The sequence below is a fragment of the Amphiprion ocellaris genome, chromosome 7 (genome assembly GCF_022539595.1).
Source record: "Amphiprion ocellaris isolate individual 3 ecotype Okinawa chromosome 7, ASM2253959v1, whole genome shotgun sequence".
NCBI classification, from domain to species: Eukaryota; Metazoa; Chordata; class Actinopteri; family Pomacentridae; genus Amphiprion; species Amphiprion ocellaris.
In genome coordinates, this window is record NC_072772.1 from 2,767,360 (window position 1) to 2,784,016 (window position 16,657).

The window sequence follows — 16,657 nt, forward strand, 5'->3', positions numbered from 1 at the left end:
TGAGTCTGGAGGACTCCGGGACAGCAGATGGCTCCGTGTTCTACTTGGTTGTTGCTGGCTTTAGATAACCGACGAAGAAGAACGAGTGGCGTTGACCAACAGGAAATAAACAAAAGCAAACGAGCTGAGAGGAGGGAAGAAGAAGAAACAGCTCAGAGTTGCTGCACCAAGTGGCATCAAATCTGTAAGAAACCTGCAATAAACCTCCTGTATCGCAAGAGTTAGAAACATTAATGTGTGTTTACAGTTTCCCCGGTAAGGCGCTGAAGTTCGCCATGTTTGGAAAAAGTCCGGCAAAGAGTGAAAACCGGTGACAGGTTGAGCGATTGCTACTGTTAGCCCAAACTAACTTTATCTGAACTCGGTTTGTTAATCCGGTCTTAATCTGCTGTTAGCTGGTTACTGTCTTTGCTAACTAGCAAGCAGTCAGATTAAAAAAAAAAAAAAAAAAAAGATAAATTAGAGCTGTTTTCTAGCTAACTTCAACCAATAAAGTAGTTAAGAAACACCTTCCAGCTAACTTTAGCTCATGACCGTTAAAATAATAACTGACCTGTGTTTTAGTTTCTAGCCCCTCTAGATAGCATCAAACTGCTTTTTAGCCAAGATACTGCAGCTCAAAACGTAGGTCTTTATCTTTGTTACAGTGTGTGTTTGTGTGTCTGTGTAGCTGGCCAGGACTGGGAGTGGTGCAGTCATGATGGCAACTAAGAGATTAGACAACTTTGAGGTGGAGTGTGAGTGGGATTCATGTGACTTCAAGGGCCGCACCATGGAGCAGCTGAGTGATCATATGTCACTTCATCTGAGGGACTACCTGGGAGATAAAGATACCCTGGAGGAGCTGGGTAAGTCAGGAGGAAACCTGTGTGCATGCTAGCCTTTGGTCCAATATGTGAGCAATAAGTTCCAACTAATGATTATTTTCGTTATCGAATAATCCGTTGATGATATTCTTGATTAACTGGCTAGTTATTTGGTCAATAAAATGTAAGAAAAATGACTATAGGTGTTATCCAAAGTCCAAGAAGATGTTCTCAAATGTATTGCTTTGCCCACACCCAAAGATATTGAGTTTACTGTCACAGAGGAGGAAAGAAACCAGAAAATATTTGACATTAAGAAGCTGGAACCAGAGCTTCACAGCAATTACTCGGTTAGTTGTGCAAGCCTAGTGAGCAACATAAGCAGTCAGCCTATGTCAGTAGTAGAACTGGGGAATTTAGATTGCATACCTTTATTGGCCAGTTAATTTGGTACACAAATTTGCAAAGACTTTTCATAGATGTTGTTTGCAGTGCTGTTGAATTATATCCCAATTTATTGAGAAGTGTTTCTGTTATTTAGCTTGGCTTCGCTAGTATAAATAGCATGCACAAAACAGTCAAAACACTTGCCAGTGTAATGCCGTAAAATTCAGCAGCACCACCTCGAAGATGACCATACATTTGACTTTAAACCTACTCTAATTAGACAAAGCAAACACTGTATCCTCAAAGGTAGGATTTATTGCAGAATTGTTGTGTATGGCTGCATTAGTGATAGGTAGTTGTACCAAACAATAGCAGGTGCACATGAAATTTCAAATTTCAAAATGTTGTAAAATATTCCCATGCACAAATTATTAGGAAGTAGAAAGTAACACATTTTGACCAAAGCGTAATCTCTTGTTGGCTATTATTTAAACTGGAATGAGGCATAAATAGACATAGTTAGCAGTTGGTCACCTCATCACTAACCCCTGTCAGTAACCTAATTTAAGCCTCACCCTAACCATATATGTTGGGAAATATTATAAATACTTCTGTATCATTTTGTAGCACATAGTTGAATTTTAAGGTCATCAAATTAAATGATAGAGTTTCCTATCACAGCCACGAGTTTCCGATAATGTTGTTTATATGCAGCCTCAAATTGCTCTACATTGTACCCACAGTACCGACACAAAATCTTTTTGTCTTTTCTTTTTATTTTTGCAGCTCTTCCTCACATTCACGTGACGCCAGCTGTAATTACTTCAATATTTGTGTTGCGTTCTGTGTTAGCTATTATTGGACTTTTGAGCATTTAAAAGATCAGACAGGCTGTCTAAGGACTTTATTGAACCTACTGAAATCGCTTACATTTGGTTTGTTAAAAATCATGTCTGTTCTAAAATATTTTTGGTTAATTAGCAAGCCATAAGCCATCCAGTATTAATGTCATCTGTGTACAATTTGTAATAACATTGCAGTAATTACTTCTTCTCTCTCTGTTTGTTTAGATGAGTATGCTTGCCTCTGGAATGGATGCTCATTTCTATCCATGGGTAACCCTACGGAGCTGGAGGTCCACGCCTACTTCCACAACTACCACGGTAAGCTCAAATTTGTTGGGTCACAGCTGCTCAAGTCCCGTCCTGACCTGCCGAGCTGCAACCAAGGCTTGCACAGCAACAACCTGGTCCCTGAAGGATCAGATGGATATGTTTGCCAGTGGGAGCAATGTGATGTAAGTGTTTTTACTTTCAGTTATTTACTGGTCATTAAGTGATAGATAGCACAACTGTTTGATAAGGAATTTATATTTTTTATCTTCCTACAGAGTACATTTAATAATCCTGAGTGGTTTTACCGACATGTGGACAATCACGTAGAAAGTGCGGAGCCACAGACTCTCTCACAGGAGCAGCAGGCGCTCTTCTGCCACTGGGCAGGTAGGACTGATTGAGCGGAGTTCAAAGAGACGTTCATGTTACTTTACCGGCTCTGGCTAAGTGTGATGTTTCATCTTTCTGTCTAAGGCTGTGATGCCTTCTTCAAGATCAGGTACCGTCTGAGAGAACACATGCGGAGCCACACTCAGGAGAGACTCGTAGCCTGTCCTACATGTGGCAGCATGTTCTCCAGCAACACAAAGTTGTTTGACCATCTCCACAGGCAGGCTGACCCAATAGGTGAGACTCACAAAACATTTCTAGGATGTTTATGTTGTAAATGCATTGCATTATTGCTGACATCTGTACATCGATTTTTTCAAACAGAATCGCTGGTATGTGAACATTGTGGCAAAGCCTTTTCCAGTGAGAGACTTTTGAGGGACCACATTCGTCAGCATGGTAATAACCACCTACAGTTTTAACACTGAATAGTTGTTATTTTGTCGTTTTTAGGGTTGGATTGATTAGATTTATTAAAGGAGATTTCTTAAATTTGTGACCACATGTGGTTAGTTAATATTTGAAGTTTTGTCTTGTCCAGGTGTAACATTAGAATTTAATCATGGTATAGTAGATATGAACCAGTTAAATTTTAAGATAGTTATTATTTCTGTTTATTCTGAAATATTAAAGAAGTTTTCAAAGTTCATTTGTGACCTTAAAAACAGCAATTTACAAAATATGAATTCAGCAACCATTCAGTAGCTGCCCGTCCCATCCAGTGACCTTCAGCAACAGATTAGTTCTCATTCGTTATCGAATAGTGGAAATGTAAATTGATGAATGTTTACTCGTATCTTTCTCTGCTTCTTGTCCATATTGAAAGAGAGCATGCTTTTTCACTATATAGTATCAACTGTATAAAATTTTATCCAGTTCAGATTATTTCTACCATGGTAGCTCTTAAAAAAGTCTCTGTTTGCTAAGGGACTGGAATTGATCACATATTGACAAGTTGTCAGTCAGCCGTTTGAAAGGTATTAAATGTAATTATTGCTTATTAAGTGTTTTTTACCTGCAGTGAATCAGGTCAAATGTCCCTTCTGTGACATGACCTGCACCACTTTGGCAGCTCTGAAAATCCACATCAGATTCCGCCACTGTGATGAGCGTCCCTACCCTTGTGACTTCTGTGACAAAAGGTAGGTCTGCAAAACAGCTGATCAGAGATCCCACTGACAACACCAAATCTGGTCAAATGGTTACATCCACCTTTAAACTGCATCCTTTTGTTAATCTGCTATTAAAAATAGCAGTATTAAGTTTTAACTCTTTCAATAAAACATTCCTTTTTTTAACTGCTGCATCATAAGGATATCACTCAATTAAATTACATTATTTTAAAAAATGGCATCAGTGGAACAAATTAAACTGATAAAATAGATGAAATGGACAACATATTGTTGCCTGTAACAGTAATATTCATTAGCAGCTGTCAGTTTTAGAGTCCTACCTCCTCTCTGGATCCTTTTTCATGTACATTTTCAGTTTAGTAGTCTGTGTGATATCAACTCCGTACAGAAACAGGTTTCAGCTTAATCTTTAAAGTATCAAAAGTATTTTCTTTATTGAAATCTTTACCTTCTCATTTACAAAACAATGATAATACAAATTAATTCTACAGTTTGTAGCAATTTTCATGTGTATTAAAGGGTCTCTTGTTTATTTTCAAACTGATGTAAAATGCACTTTTATTATGCTACAAAAAATGCAAACAAATGCAGCACAGACTAAAACATGATAAGCAGTCAGTTCATGCTGGTGTCAGAATGAATCAGTTGTTTATTAGTGTCTTTTTCTTCTTTTCCTTTAATAGATTTAAGAACCAGCGTGATCTTCAGAAGCACACAGAAGTTCACAACGAGGGCACTGTGTATCACTGTACAGTGGAGGGTTGTGATTATTCTTGTCACACATTCCCAACCATGAGCTACCACTTCAAGAGGGTCCATGAGGTTTGTTAGTTCAAAATAAACCATATGGCCTCTTTCAGTCACCATTACCAGTTACTGTAATGTTGCTGAGTTACAGTGGGGCTTTTTTCTTGACGTTACTTCATACTATTCACCAACAGGTTGGAGGGATGTCTAAATATAAATGCCATATCTGTGATAAAGTCTTTTCTTGGTGTTACACTCTCACACTGCACCTTCGTAAGAAGCATGAGCTGAAATGGCCTTCTGGACATTCACGCTTCAGGTAAGCCACCAGTGGTAATAGCCATTTTTCACTGAAGCATGCTTTTTTTAGATCCACTCTATTTTTCAGCCCTCATTGTGGATCAAATGTAATTTGAGTAACTTAAAGATAGGTAAAGATTAAATTGGACATTTTATCTGTGGTTGTTCCATGTATTTTCCTCCCAGATACAGGAAGGACGTAGACGGCTTTCTAAAAGTAAACATGGTGCGTTTTGAGACTGTTGAAGTGACAAAGGAGATCATGAAAAACATGACCACAAAGCCACAGAGCCTTCGTAAGAGAACCAGCAGCCGGAACAAGAGGGCTGCGGTCGCACCTGAGAGCAGCCGAAGCTCTCCGACGGGATCCTCATCACCCTCCTCCAGCTCTTCCTCCTCCTACTCCTCAGATTTCTCTGGAGGCGAAGACATGTCGTCTCAGCCCAGCCCCAGAGGCAGCGACTCTCCCGTCTACTGCGTGATGAGCACCATTCCTCACATTGAGGAGGAGCCTGGAGGACTATCGCAGGAGGACTGTGATGTTAGCGGGACTTCTGGAGCTGTTCAGGCTCTGACGGAGGTCGCGAGGGGCCTCGGCATGGATGTGGTGTGACTGACCACTCTGCACTGGGTCAAATCACAGATGTACATCGCTGGCTCTCATGTAGCTGTTAGGCAGTTAAATTGGTGTTTCTGTTTAGTTTTTTAGATATTTTTTTTCTGGAACCATCAGTGGAGACTTCTTCATGTTATGCTACATCGAGAAGGTCATCCTTGCAATGGTTTTGAAGACCACACTTTGATTATAGCAGCTCTAAACGTCTCGTGCTTATGAGATCGCCTGTGAAACGGATTCATATTTTGACAAGGTGCTATTAATGGAAAGAGTTAAACGCACTGCAGAGTTAGTTCAAGTTGAAATGTTGCTCTCCATGTACCGTATCCTGATTTCTGGGATGTTTCCAGCAGAGAATTTCTGAGGACGTTATTTTATTGCAGTCTTGAATGTTGCTTAATTTTATTATTACAAATTTTAAATACATCTTTTGGTATAAAAGTAAGATTTTCTTGTTCATTGCTTGGTTTCTTCAATTCAATTCAATTGTTGTGGTGTGGTTTGTGGCATGCTGAGAGTATTGCCAGTGTTGATTGATATGTCCACCACTTTGATCCTGACTCAAACATCTCAACTATAGCATGAATTACTCCGAATTTTTGTCCAGCCCTGTCATCAGGTCAAGATTTTCATTTGTCCACCACTTTATTTTAAGACAAAATTTGAACTAATGACCTCCCCATCAGCTTCAACTTTGCTAAGATGGCGAACATGCTTAAAATCAGCATGTTAATATGAACACGTTAGCATGCTAATGTTAACATTTAGCTCAAATTGGTGCTCGCCGCCCTAGCCATGTTACATAGCAATGATTACACTAATTAGTTATGATTTACCTCCATTAAAATTTACATTTGGGTAGCATTTGTCTCACTCCAAACATTAGCTTTTTTATGGCAAATTCTGAGCTTAATGTAAACAAAAAAAGAACAAACACAGTAATGTTAATGAGTTTAATGAAAGAACCAGTTTTACATGGGAATCATATTGTAAGAAAGTCACATATCCAGGACAACAAGCTTTATTCACAATTCTCTTTCCCTATCTAAAGCTATTGTGCATCTTTTGTTAGTAATACTTGACTGTAATCAAAAGCTCTCCACTTTCTCTGGGTTTTCACATTTGGGACAGCATGGAGCGCTACTGAAACGATGCACACTGAACTCAACTATTATTGAGTGATTGTTGTTGTGATAATATCTGCTCTCCTTTTTTATCAGATAGTCCCTTGAGATTTACAGTTCCGGGTAGGACGTTTCCAGAATGCCAGGATGAGGGCGGTGACGTCTGCAGTGGTAGTGAAACATCTCTTGATGCGAGTGTTTCCCTTCCTCTCAGGTAAACGATCTCCTGCTGCCTCAGAGCCGGAGGGAAATACAGAGGGGGTGCATAGAAACCATAAAGAGCATTTTGTTGCCTCTGAGCTGCAGCAGGTATCCTGATTACTTTGCAGGAATTCAGTGAGTAGTCTTTGAGCACATTTTGTCTATCACGAAGATCCATTCTCCTGTGAATGTCTAACATTTGGTCCCATGAAGTAGCTTTGTAGGGATCCAGTTCAGTGACTGGAAAAGAGATGCTGCATCTACTGCTGTTAGGATGCAAGACAGATAAATCACTTAAGTTCATATGCTGCCTTTGTACAATGTGTGAAGCTGGATGTGTGTGAGTCGTAATAAGTGGAGATTGATCAGAGTGCAGATTCTTAGAACCACTAAACTGGTTATCCAGGATTTCCTGCTTCGCCCTCTTTACTTTAATGAAGCTTTCACACTCAAGCTGCCTTTTCCTGTAAACTGAGCTGCTGTGTCTGCCAACAAGATCTGGAGTCACCTTTGGGTCCTGTGATTTCTCTGTAAGACATAAATCCTTCATTGTGTCGGTTTGACAGCTCCTGTGTTTCTCCTTCTCATCAGGTTTCTCCCTCCAGTGCAGGTTTGGAGGCTGGTCCGGCTGCTCCCTCTTTGTTGCACGACTGTGGCAAGACGCTGGTGAAGGTGTGCGAACGTCAGAAGGGTAACTTCTGTTGTGGTTTATTCTGCCAGTTTCACTCCTTTCACACGTGTTTCCAAATGCATTGTGTCCACATGAGAAGTCTAAAAAGTGAAAAGCAGATCAGCTTTAGAATATGACACATTTACTGTCCTGGTGCTGGAGGTATTTCTTCCATTGAACTCACCCAAATACGGATGCATGCAGGAGGGCTGCTGTGATTCCTTGTGTTGCACTGAGTCGGGTAAACTGGTGACAGGATTCTCTTGATGTAGACTGTTGGGTTTTTGCAGCATTTGCTGTTAAATTAGGCATCAACACAACTTAGTTTTGCATCCAAATTGGAAAAAATAACAGCAACAGCACAATGAAAGAGCCAAATGCTTACTTTTCATACACTGCTGCATGTAAGTTTTAATCAACACATTCTTAAGATATTGGTGAAACTTAGAAATATAGTTTCTAAAAAAATAGGCATGATATTTTGAAATATGGGTTACTTTTAAAGACAGCAGACCAAAACTTGAAACCCCAATGAAATTGATGTTAATTTCAGACAATTTACAAACTGAAATTGAAAATAAAGATTAGATACTGCCTCAATATGCCGAATTATGTGTTGCATTTAGTTATTACCTTGAGTTGTTTGTGGTAGTGAATTTTCCATGCGATACAGACATGCAGTGCACCCCATCTCCCTCGGGACTGGAAAACAAAGTGGGATTCTGGTTATTCACTATATTTAGCTTTATCCAAACAAATTTATCAATCATAGGTGAGCTTTTACTTTGAAATAGAAACAGAATCCACAATATCCTTGATGTAGACGGTTGGGTCTTTGCTGCATTTGCTGTTAAATGAGGCAGTTTGCATAACACAGTTTAGTTTTGCAACCAGATTTTAAAAAATATATATAGCTCAACAGTACAAAAAGAGAGCCAAATTGTATTTATTATATTATTATCTTCATTACTAGGTTGACATGTTGGTTGTCATTCATGCATGTGGACTCACTGGTGGTTTGACAGACTTCTGTGTTGGTGTTTTAAAGGCACTGACTGGAGCAAAAGAGGTCCTCGATGTCATTTGTGTTGGAAGCTGCATGTTGAACTGTAGCAAAAGATTAAAGCTGGTTTAGTGGCAGTTTGGCAGAAGTAGGTGTAAATATGATCACTATTATGTAAATGTTAACAATATAGTATAGACACATCTTACATTTCTGTCCTGAGTTCCCATCACAGTTGGAGCTGGTAGGATGGTTGAGGAAGTGTGCAGGATTGGAGTGAAGACATGCGGGTGGGCGTGTGGATGCATTTGTTGATGTTGATGAACCACGCTGTGTGGCACAGATGTGGACTGCAGGGATACAAAAATGCATCTTTTCAGTTCTTGAGCTGGCAGGATGGTTTACTCTAGACTGTAGAGCGAGGGATTTAAAAGTTAAACACTGGAGCCCCATTTGGATAAAATCAAGATCGGAATTAGTTGAAGTAAAATATTAGTATTACAGGTCCCATATGGTGAAAATCCATTTTCATTGTGTTTTGTGGTGGTTAAAAACTTGGAGGTGTAAAATAAAGCTGTTAAGATATAAAGGCATTTACTTCTGATTCTCCTTGAGCCCTTCAACAACTAGTTAGCCTCCTAGCTTTACAAGACAGTAAGAATTTTACTGAGCTGCTATGTACCAACTGAGGACCCAACAGTCGTCTAGCTCAAATTTGTATAATCCTGCCCCTTCACTTCCAGGTGAGCCATTCACAATGAGCAGCTGCCTCGCAGACCACCAGGTTTATCACCGTTTTGGAGCCGCTTCTGCTAAATGTAGACGGTTTCAGCCATGGGTAAAACCCACCAAATGTTCTGCTGTTGGCTGCAAGAGTGAACACACGAGCATTCATGCACTGCCACGGCTGAAGTTATTAGGGGCTTTTCCATCTACGATTTCGAGGCACACTTGTAGATACTGCCATTCTTGGAATGTAAATTCCATGACAACCATAGCTAACATCCTGTTTTGTTTTTTTTTTTTGCACCTGCCTGCACATGCCAGTTTATCATCTCACAATTTCTTTGCCTCACATTCTCCTCTACAACCCCTACAACTTTCCCTTACGGTTTGAAACCATCTGCTCTAAAATACATACAAATAAATGTTCAAAGACACGTTGCAACAAACAGTTAATCCAGTGATAACATCTTAGAAGAACTGAGGGTGTAATTAGTCATACTAGACTGCTTTGTACCTGCCATAAATGAGCCAGGTTCAAAGCCCACTTGAATGTGAGGCATTGTGTAGCCCGGTTCAACAGAAACAGATCAGATCACTTGCAGGTTCTGATGCTTTCTTTTTGAAGATTAGGAATCACAAACAGAATCAACTGTTCAACCATTTTGCACATCACATGTAAATGACAGTATCTTGTTAGATTGCATTACAGACGGAAATCCAATTGAAGTATTTGGTGTGCCAATCCATTCAATTAATTTAGAGTCCATCCGTTCCAAGGACACATGATTAGTAAGGCTGTTAGTAATTGGGAAGTGATATGCTCTGTACCTGTGCTGAGTATAAAACTAGAGCCAGGAAAGGATGAAAGATTTCTTTCTTGTGGTTTATTATGGATTCACCATGTTGCAGATGTAAGCCAAGTTTATAGGACAACCGATTCAATCTAATAGAGAGATAAAACAGGAAAATCTATCCTCAAAATAAAGACAGCTTTAAACATCTTGACTGCAAAAATGTTCTTACTGAAATATTTGATACTCAGAATCATCAGAAACACACAGAGATGACAGAAAATGCACTTTTGTGATTTAACTTGCTCCTTATAGTCACTTAGCAAGAGCAAAAGTTGTCCTCAGCTTCTCAAATGTGAATATTTGCTGCATTTCTTTGTTCAACATCAACATAAAATGAATAGATTTGAGCTTTAGACTGTTGGTTGGACAGAACAAGAAAATATCTAAAGATGTTATCTTGGATTTTTGTCTATTTTCTGACAGTATAGATGTAATCTGCAAATGAATCAATGATAAATATTGTTATTATTATTATGTGTTAGTGACAGCTATAGTAAATATTTTCTTTTTTTTTTGCAAATGAGGTGCTTCTAACTTCCTTGATGTTTTTTGGCTCTCAACAAAAACCTCACCGTCCACCTCCAGAACATGCCTTCCATGCTGCCTTTCAGTGTAATAGAATCCAATTTAAATTTTGCTCAGTCACCACCTTTAACGTGATGGTTTTGGACACTGAGAGTGTTTAACATGATAAACTCCTTGTATTGAAGGTGTAGGTTTAGTTGGGAGACGTACATGTGTTTTTCTTTCCGAGTTCCTCCTCTGACTTGCTGTTTGTGCCTCTCTTGGCTGGTGCAATCCAACAGCCTGATCCCCTCCTTTCTCATAAAGACAAGCTTAGCTGGTGGTTACACATCCTATTTTCTCTAAATTTCTTCCATGTCAGCTTGCCGCAGAAAGCTCTTAATCTCATAGAGGAGCTGTTTGTTAAGAGCACAAACACAGTGAATGAGGCATGAGAAACAGGTTGCTGTGTCGTCTGAGGGCATGAGTTGTGTGCTAGCATGATGATACCCCTTTTTTCATTCTCAGAAATTCTCTGATATCAAAGTTAATGTATTTGAATTAATATTTAACACTTGGAATTATTAAAACACATACACAGTGAGTTTTACATTCCAGTACCAACTAAATAGTTTACTGTATTTAACTGAGTGGAAGATGAATCAAAAACAATTCCAACGAATTCTAAAGTACTTACTCAAATATTGATATTTTCCATTTTTTCTTAGTCATATATCATCATAAGCTGAGTATCTCAGCTGCCACAAAGGGCTCTGGGAATTGTTTCAGTTTGAAGACACTATATAGACCTAAATATTATTCAAAAAGTCACTTGTAGATGAACTGATACTGAACATGAGTGTTACTTTCAGTCTTTAGTAATTGCTGAAGAATTGATGAATAATTTCATTAGTAACAGAATGCCAGCGAGAAAAAGATTTTGATTTCATTTTTTTGTTTGTTTTTTTGTTTTTGCACTTTTTAAAGTTACAGACACTAAAAAACAGCCTCCTGTACATGTATAATGCCACAGTTGAGATCCAGTCTCCAATTTAATTTTCAACTTTCCCCCCTCCTGGTCAAAATCATGTTCTATTAATCGGAGTCTTACCTCTGTAGTGGAGCAAAGTGAGCATGAAATCCCTCAAACTCCTGATATTTCCAGTGAAGAACCCCAAAGTCCTCCGAACTGTTTGTCAGCCAACAAAATAAGCACAAATACTTGTGATGTTCTCTTTAAATTTCCGCCACATTAACTGTTCTGCTCCATTGGGCTCAGCCTTCAGGAGAGTGAATCTTGTTTGTCGTCCGTCTGCAGCGGAGACCACCTGTTGCTGTGAGTCGGTGAAAGCGATCTGCCGCCCCTGGTCAATTAGTCAGTGTTACTTACCAACACCAGGAAAGACCATTAACTACTCCTAATGGCTTCAGCTAATCCCATCAGCCCTCTAAACCTTTCTGATTCAGTTTAGACAAAGACAGCTTATGTGGCAACAGAAAGAGACGCTGGGGAGACGTTTAAAACCTGACATACAAATGAATCATTCATACCACCAGTCCCTATGTATACATGGATACATACAGTATATAATGCAATGTGTGGCATTTCCAGCAATGGAGACAATGTATGTGTCCAAACATTTCATCACTGCAGTAACTACTTTGGTTCTGGCTTCAGGTTACATATTGCTTTTTGTCAGTAGTATTCTATACAATATGCTAATATAGTTATAGACTCTTTTTCTATTTTTGCTGTTGTTGAATAGATAGTGTGGAGAAGGGGAACAGGAGAATGATATGCAGTGAGGCAAATATTTGCCCCCTAACTATAAAATACTTAGTTCTCTCGAATGTAGGCAATTTAAGAAGTTGCATGTATTGATAACTGCAACTGCAGCTTTTTACAACTAATTAATTATTATGTAAGGGAGAGAAACATGCTGTGATTTATTACGTTATTAATAGATCACATGTATGTTTAAATACAATTTTTTAATGGTAAATAGCAAGTATTCGTAACACTGAACATGTGAGGGATCAATTTTCAAGTATTGATCAAACTGACTCCAGTAGCAGTACTCAGAAATAATGATATTTTCTGGATCAGTACAGCTGGGCCTGCTGCAGACTATTTTCCTTTTTAATAATTTTAATTATTTATGTACCTATTTTATTTATCTAGTAACTTTTTTGTTAGGTTAACATAAACTAACTTAAAAAAGTAAAATTGAAATGACATGTCACATCAGGTCATTTTAAGTATCTCAGAGGTTACAGAAAAAAAAATCCCTTTATTTATGTTATTGGTACTGTATATTTATTGCTTTTGAGAGGAATTCCATTAAGTAATACTAATACATCATTTTTCACACAATGTTACATGTATTTGATATATACTGCATTATTTTTATTGTCTATTATTAAGACTCTTGAAACAACAGCAGCATTGCTGTGTCTCACTTCAATACTGCATGCAAACTATAAATTACATAGTATACTGTTTTTAGCAGTTAGTCTGCAACAAAATGATGCAGTAGGCTGTTTTTTAAGTATGAATGCACATAATCGTCTCAAAACCAGCTCAGATTTTATATGTCAATGATAATAAAGTTGAATTACACACTTACTATGTCCTCACACCTTTAATGTAAACAATACAGCTCTATAATCACTGAATTTAATGCCACACTTTGTCTTTGCTTCGTAGGAATTAAGAAATTGAAATAAAAATAAAAGTTAAATCACTCAGCATTTTATTACTTTGACTAACTCCAGAAAGAAACCATCTCAAGGCAAGTTGAATACATATTCATTGGTTAATTATAGTATTTCATTTAGAAACTTTAAAAGGCGTTTTATGATACTGAAGGCTGGATTCAGTTTTCTTGTGTGCACTGTGAAGTATGTTAATGATAAATAAGCATTTATGCTAAAATATGACTTATACTTTGTGGAAAATAAGATCTTAGTGAGGATAATACAACGCTTTTGACTACATGCTCAAAATGAACCACTTCCAAAGTGTTTCAGCCAGAAAGCAGCATTTAGATTCACTCTGAAGGTCAACATGGAGGCACATATGGCACCAAACATCATGAACTTAAGAGAATCTGTCCACTGGCTCCACACACACAAACTCTAAATATAGCCTCGGTATTTGGGTCTCCACAAGAAATGTTTCTAAATACTGAACCAGGTTCTCTGAATTCTGCGATCTGCCTCGAACTCGTTGTCCTGAAGGAGCCCAGACGAATTGGGCTACTCTTCAGTTGGATCCCATTAGGCAGAACATAAGACGGTGATTGGATGAGGCTTTGGAATGACATGTTCTCCTTGATTAGCTAATTCCAATCTCAGTAACCATCTAAATCCTGTTAGAGTGGGCAGGGTTAAAGCTGCTCCTCTGTCGAGGAACACTGTTCACACACAGAACGATCCTTTGCCCCGATGACCTACAATTCACTCATGGGCTAAAACTCATTGGACGACCTAAAGCAGCTTGTAAATACCTGGAAATAAAAGCTGAAATGTTAATCTCTTGTCTTATATTCACAATTTGATGTCAAACCCAAATGTTTCCAATCTATAGCAAAAAAAAAAAGGAATCGACCTCACTGTTCCAGTATTTTTGGAGGGGAGTGTATGACAGAGGATGATAAACAAGAAAATATATCAGATATACTTTGTGCATCTGCAGGTGTTGATTTTTTTTATGGTCTCAATTCTTTAATAGTTGAACTTAACGTGAAATATCTGTTATGCTGCTACAGCTAAAATGCTGTACTTTCCAAAAAAATTTAAATATCAATATGAGTTTTGGGCCTCAAAAACCCTCAATCAGTTTGTCTGTAGAGGTGCTAAAAATCACGTGAGTAAATGACACAGTGGCTTCATGCTGATCCTGTTACACAAATGCGAAGCAAGCAGTTTGAATTGTTGATGTGTTTCTGCAGGGGTGGATGCAACAGCAGCTTCAGAATATTCGCCAAAGCAGTTGTGGATGTGGATAACAACAGTATACAACAATCTGTAAGTATGTTGGGATCATTAGTATCTTTTCCTGTAGTTGACATTGTCTCTGTCTGCTTATTGTTCATCAGTTGCATGCTGTAATTTGAGTATTATTTTTAATTTTAATAATATAATGTCTGCCACATGTTTGTTCAAGACTACAATTTTTAGATGTAAAAAGTCAGTTTATGAGTCACAGGAAGCACTGCCCTGTGAGGGACTTTCTTCAGACATAATAAACATCATTTGAGTAACTGCAGTTCGATTCTATGGAGGATTAGAAATGACTTAAATATAAATAAATGTGGAAATATAGTCCATGTATATTTTGGCAATTGGATTTTCCGTTCTGAAACGGGTATTGAAAACAAAAAACGAGTGGTTATTTGATCTTCGTTTTAAAATACAAAAATTAAAATTGAAATACAAGGCGTTTTTCCTTTTCATGATCAAAAAGGGATATACGAAATTTTAAAAATGCTTTGATTTTCATTTTATATTTAGAAACATCAGAGTATAATGTCGTCTAAAAAATGCCATAGAATAATATTTCATTGCACAAGTAAAAGTATAGTAATTTTTAAAACTGTTCAAATTCTTACGCTGCTAAAAAACAACAACAAAAACAAACAAAAAAGTCAGTAATATGTCAATTAAAAAAACCTATAGTATAGCGTGTCGCTTTAAAAACATCATAGTATAGCCTTTATTCCACAGCTGTCAGTAGGTGAGGAGCAACACAAAAACTGTCCAAACGCTCGTTTCCAGAGGGTTAGACGAGTATTTATTTGAAAGAGGAAGTTTACAACAACACAACATGTGAGGGGGTTAAAAACAAATGGGTGTTAGTAAAATAAAAATAAATAAACAGAACTAAAAGTGAACTTCACGTTGACATTGATGGGCATTCCAACCAGGAGCAATGTAAAAGATAATCAATATGAAAAAAAACTCTTCCTGTTCACCTCTTAAAACCCAAAAACACACTGCAGTAGCACCCTAAACTAAAACTACCAATGGGTTTCCTGTTTTCCTTTCTGAACAATTCAAAGGTCCCTCTCTATCTCCCCACACATCCACCAACCACTGGAACACATCTCCAAAGTTCTGCAGGGCCAGCTCAGCTTCCCCTCAGAAGAAGTGCTGCCACCTGCCAGATGAAGGAGCCTTTTGAGAGGCAGCTGGCATCGTGATTGGACTGTACTTTGGTCTGTTCCAATCCAGCTTCAGCTCCAGAGACGGCAGGCGGGACGAGTCAACGGAGGCCGGATGGACGAAGACATGCAGCTGAGTACAATCCAGAAAACAACAGAGGAGGAGTGCAGGGCCCAGAGCCAGAACAACCAGAGTAGCATAAAAACTCCTTTAACTTAACATGTCAACAAAACAAAAACGTATGAACAAAGTTTTCTGTTAGAGTTTGTGTTCTTCTAAGTTTAACTCCAAGATTTTAAATACTTTCATTTACTGCAAATGAATATCTACTCCAAATGTCTCACTAATAATCATTATCAGCCTTAAAAACCCACAAAACACCCCTTTATACTCGACCACACTTAGTACAGTCCGGTTCCCCCTTCTATAAATCTGCTTGGAATCTTCCACTTCCTGTTTGTCAAAGTGGCCTTCTACCTGGACAGGTTTTGTTGGAGCTCATGCAACAAACATTTTAGGTAACTGCACTTTAATATGGATGGATGACACTGAATTAGAGTCTGTTTTAATGAGACTGAGTTAAGATGTGTAGCTCTGTCATTAAATAGGAAATTATTTCTCAGAATTCACAGAGAAAAGTCTGAAATGTTTGCTAGGTTAGCGTCCCACATGTTCTTTGGCTCAGCTAAAGCTAACTCTCTCCAACTTCTGGATCTCTTGAGTTGCTTGTTGTTAAAATATCTTGCTAGAGGTGCTGAAGCTCAGAAAGTCTGAGATGTTTCTTCAGAATAAGCTCATTCTCAAGTCTGATCTGAACTGTCCTCTTTAGTTTGAACTTTCCCTAAACTTAGGAGTTAATGACAGAGCAGCACATTCAGACTCAGGCCTTGTCCACACGTAGCCGGGTATCTCACA

General features: G+C 38.3%; 2 protein-coding genes across 3 annotated transcripts; one reads left to right on the forward strand and one right to left on the reverse strand.

Annotated features, from left to right (window-relative positions):
• The first annotated feature begins 60 nt into the window (after positions 1 to 60).
• Positions 61 to 5,939, forward strand: zgc:112083. Its single transcript, XM_023265131.3, has 10 exons — positions 61 to 184; positions 671 to 848; positions 2,264 to 2,490; positions 2,584 to 2,695; positions 2,783 to 2,935; positions 3,023 to 3,097; positions 3,720 to 3,840; positions 4,515 to 4,653; positions 4,773 to 4,897; positions 5,065 to 5,939. Exons 2-10 carry the CDS (start codon positions 698 to 700, stop codon positions 5,489 to 5,491), a joined length of 1,530 nt encoding a protein of 509 aa, XP_023120899.1. The 5' UTR covers positions 61 to 184; positions 671 to 697; the 3' UTR covers positions 5,492 to 5,939.
• Positions 5,940 to 6,433: 494 nt separating this feature from the next.
• Positions 6,434 to 11,946, reverse strand: LOC129349370 (uncharacterized). Of its 2 annotated transcripts, XM_055012495.1 has the most exons (7): positions 11,688 to 11,946; positions 8,702 to 8,842; positions 8,501 to 8,596; positions 8,274 to 8,336; positions 8,123 to 8,191; positions 7,674 to 7,785; positions 6,434 to 7,590 (listed from the first exon to the last, which is right to left on the reverse strand). In XM_055012495.1, the coding sequence occupies exons 2-7, from the start codon at positions 8,798 to 8,800 to the stop codon at positions 6,659 to 6,661; spliced, it is 1,371 nt and encodes a 456-aa protein (XP_054868470.1). In that variant the 5' UTR covers positions 8,801 to 8,842; positions 11,688 to 11,946; the 3' UTR covers positions 6,434 to 6,658. The 2 variants fall into 2 exon arrangements, with proteins under 2 accessions (XP_054868470.1, XP_054868471.1); XM_055012496.1 differs by lacking the exon at positions 8,274 to 8,336 and having other exon boundaries at positions 11,688 to 11,945.
• Between the last annotated feature and the right edge of the window lie 4,711 nt (positions 11,947 to 16,657).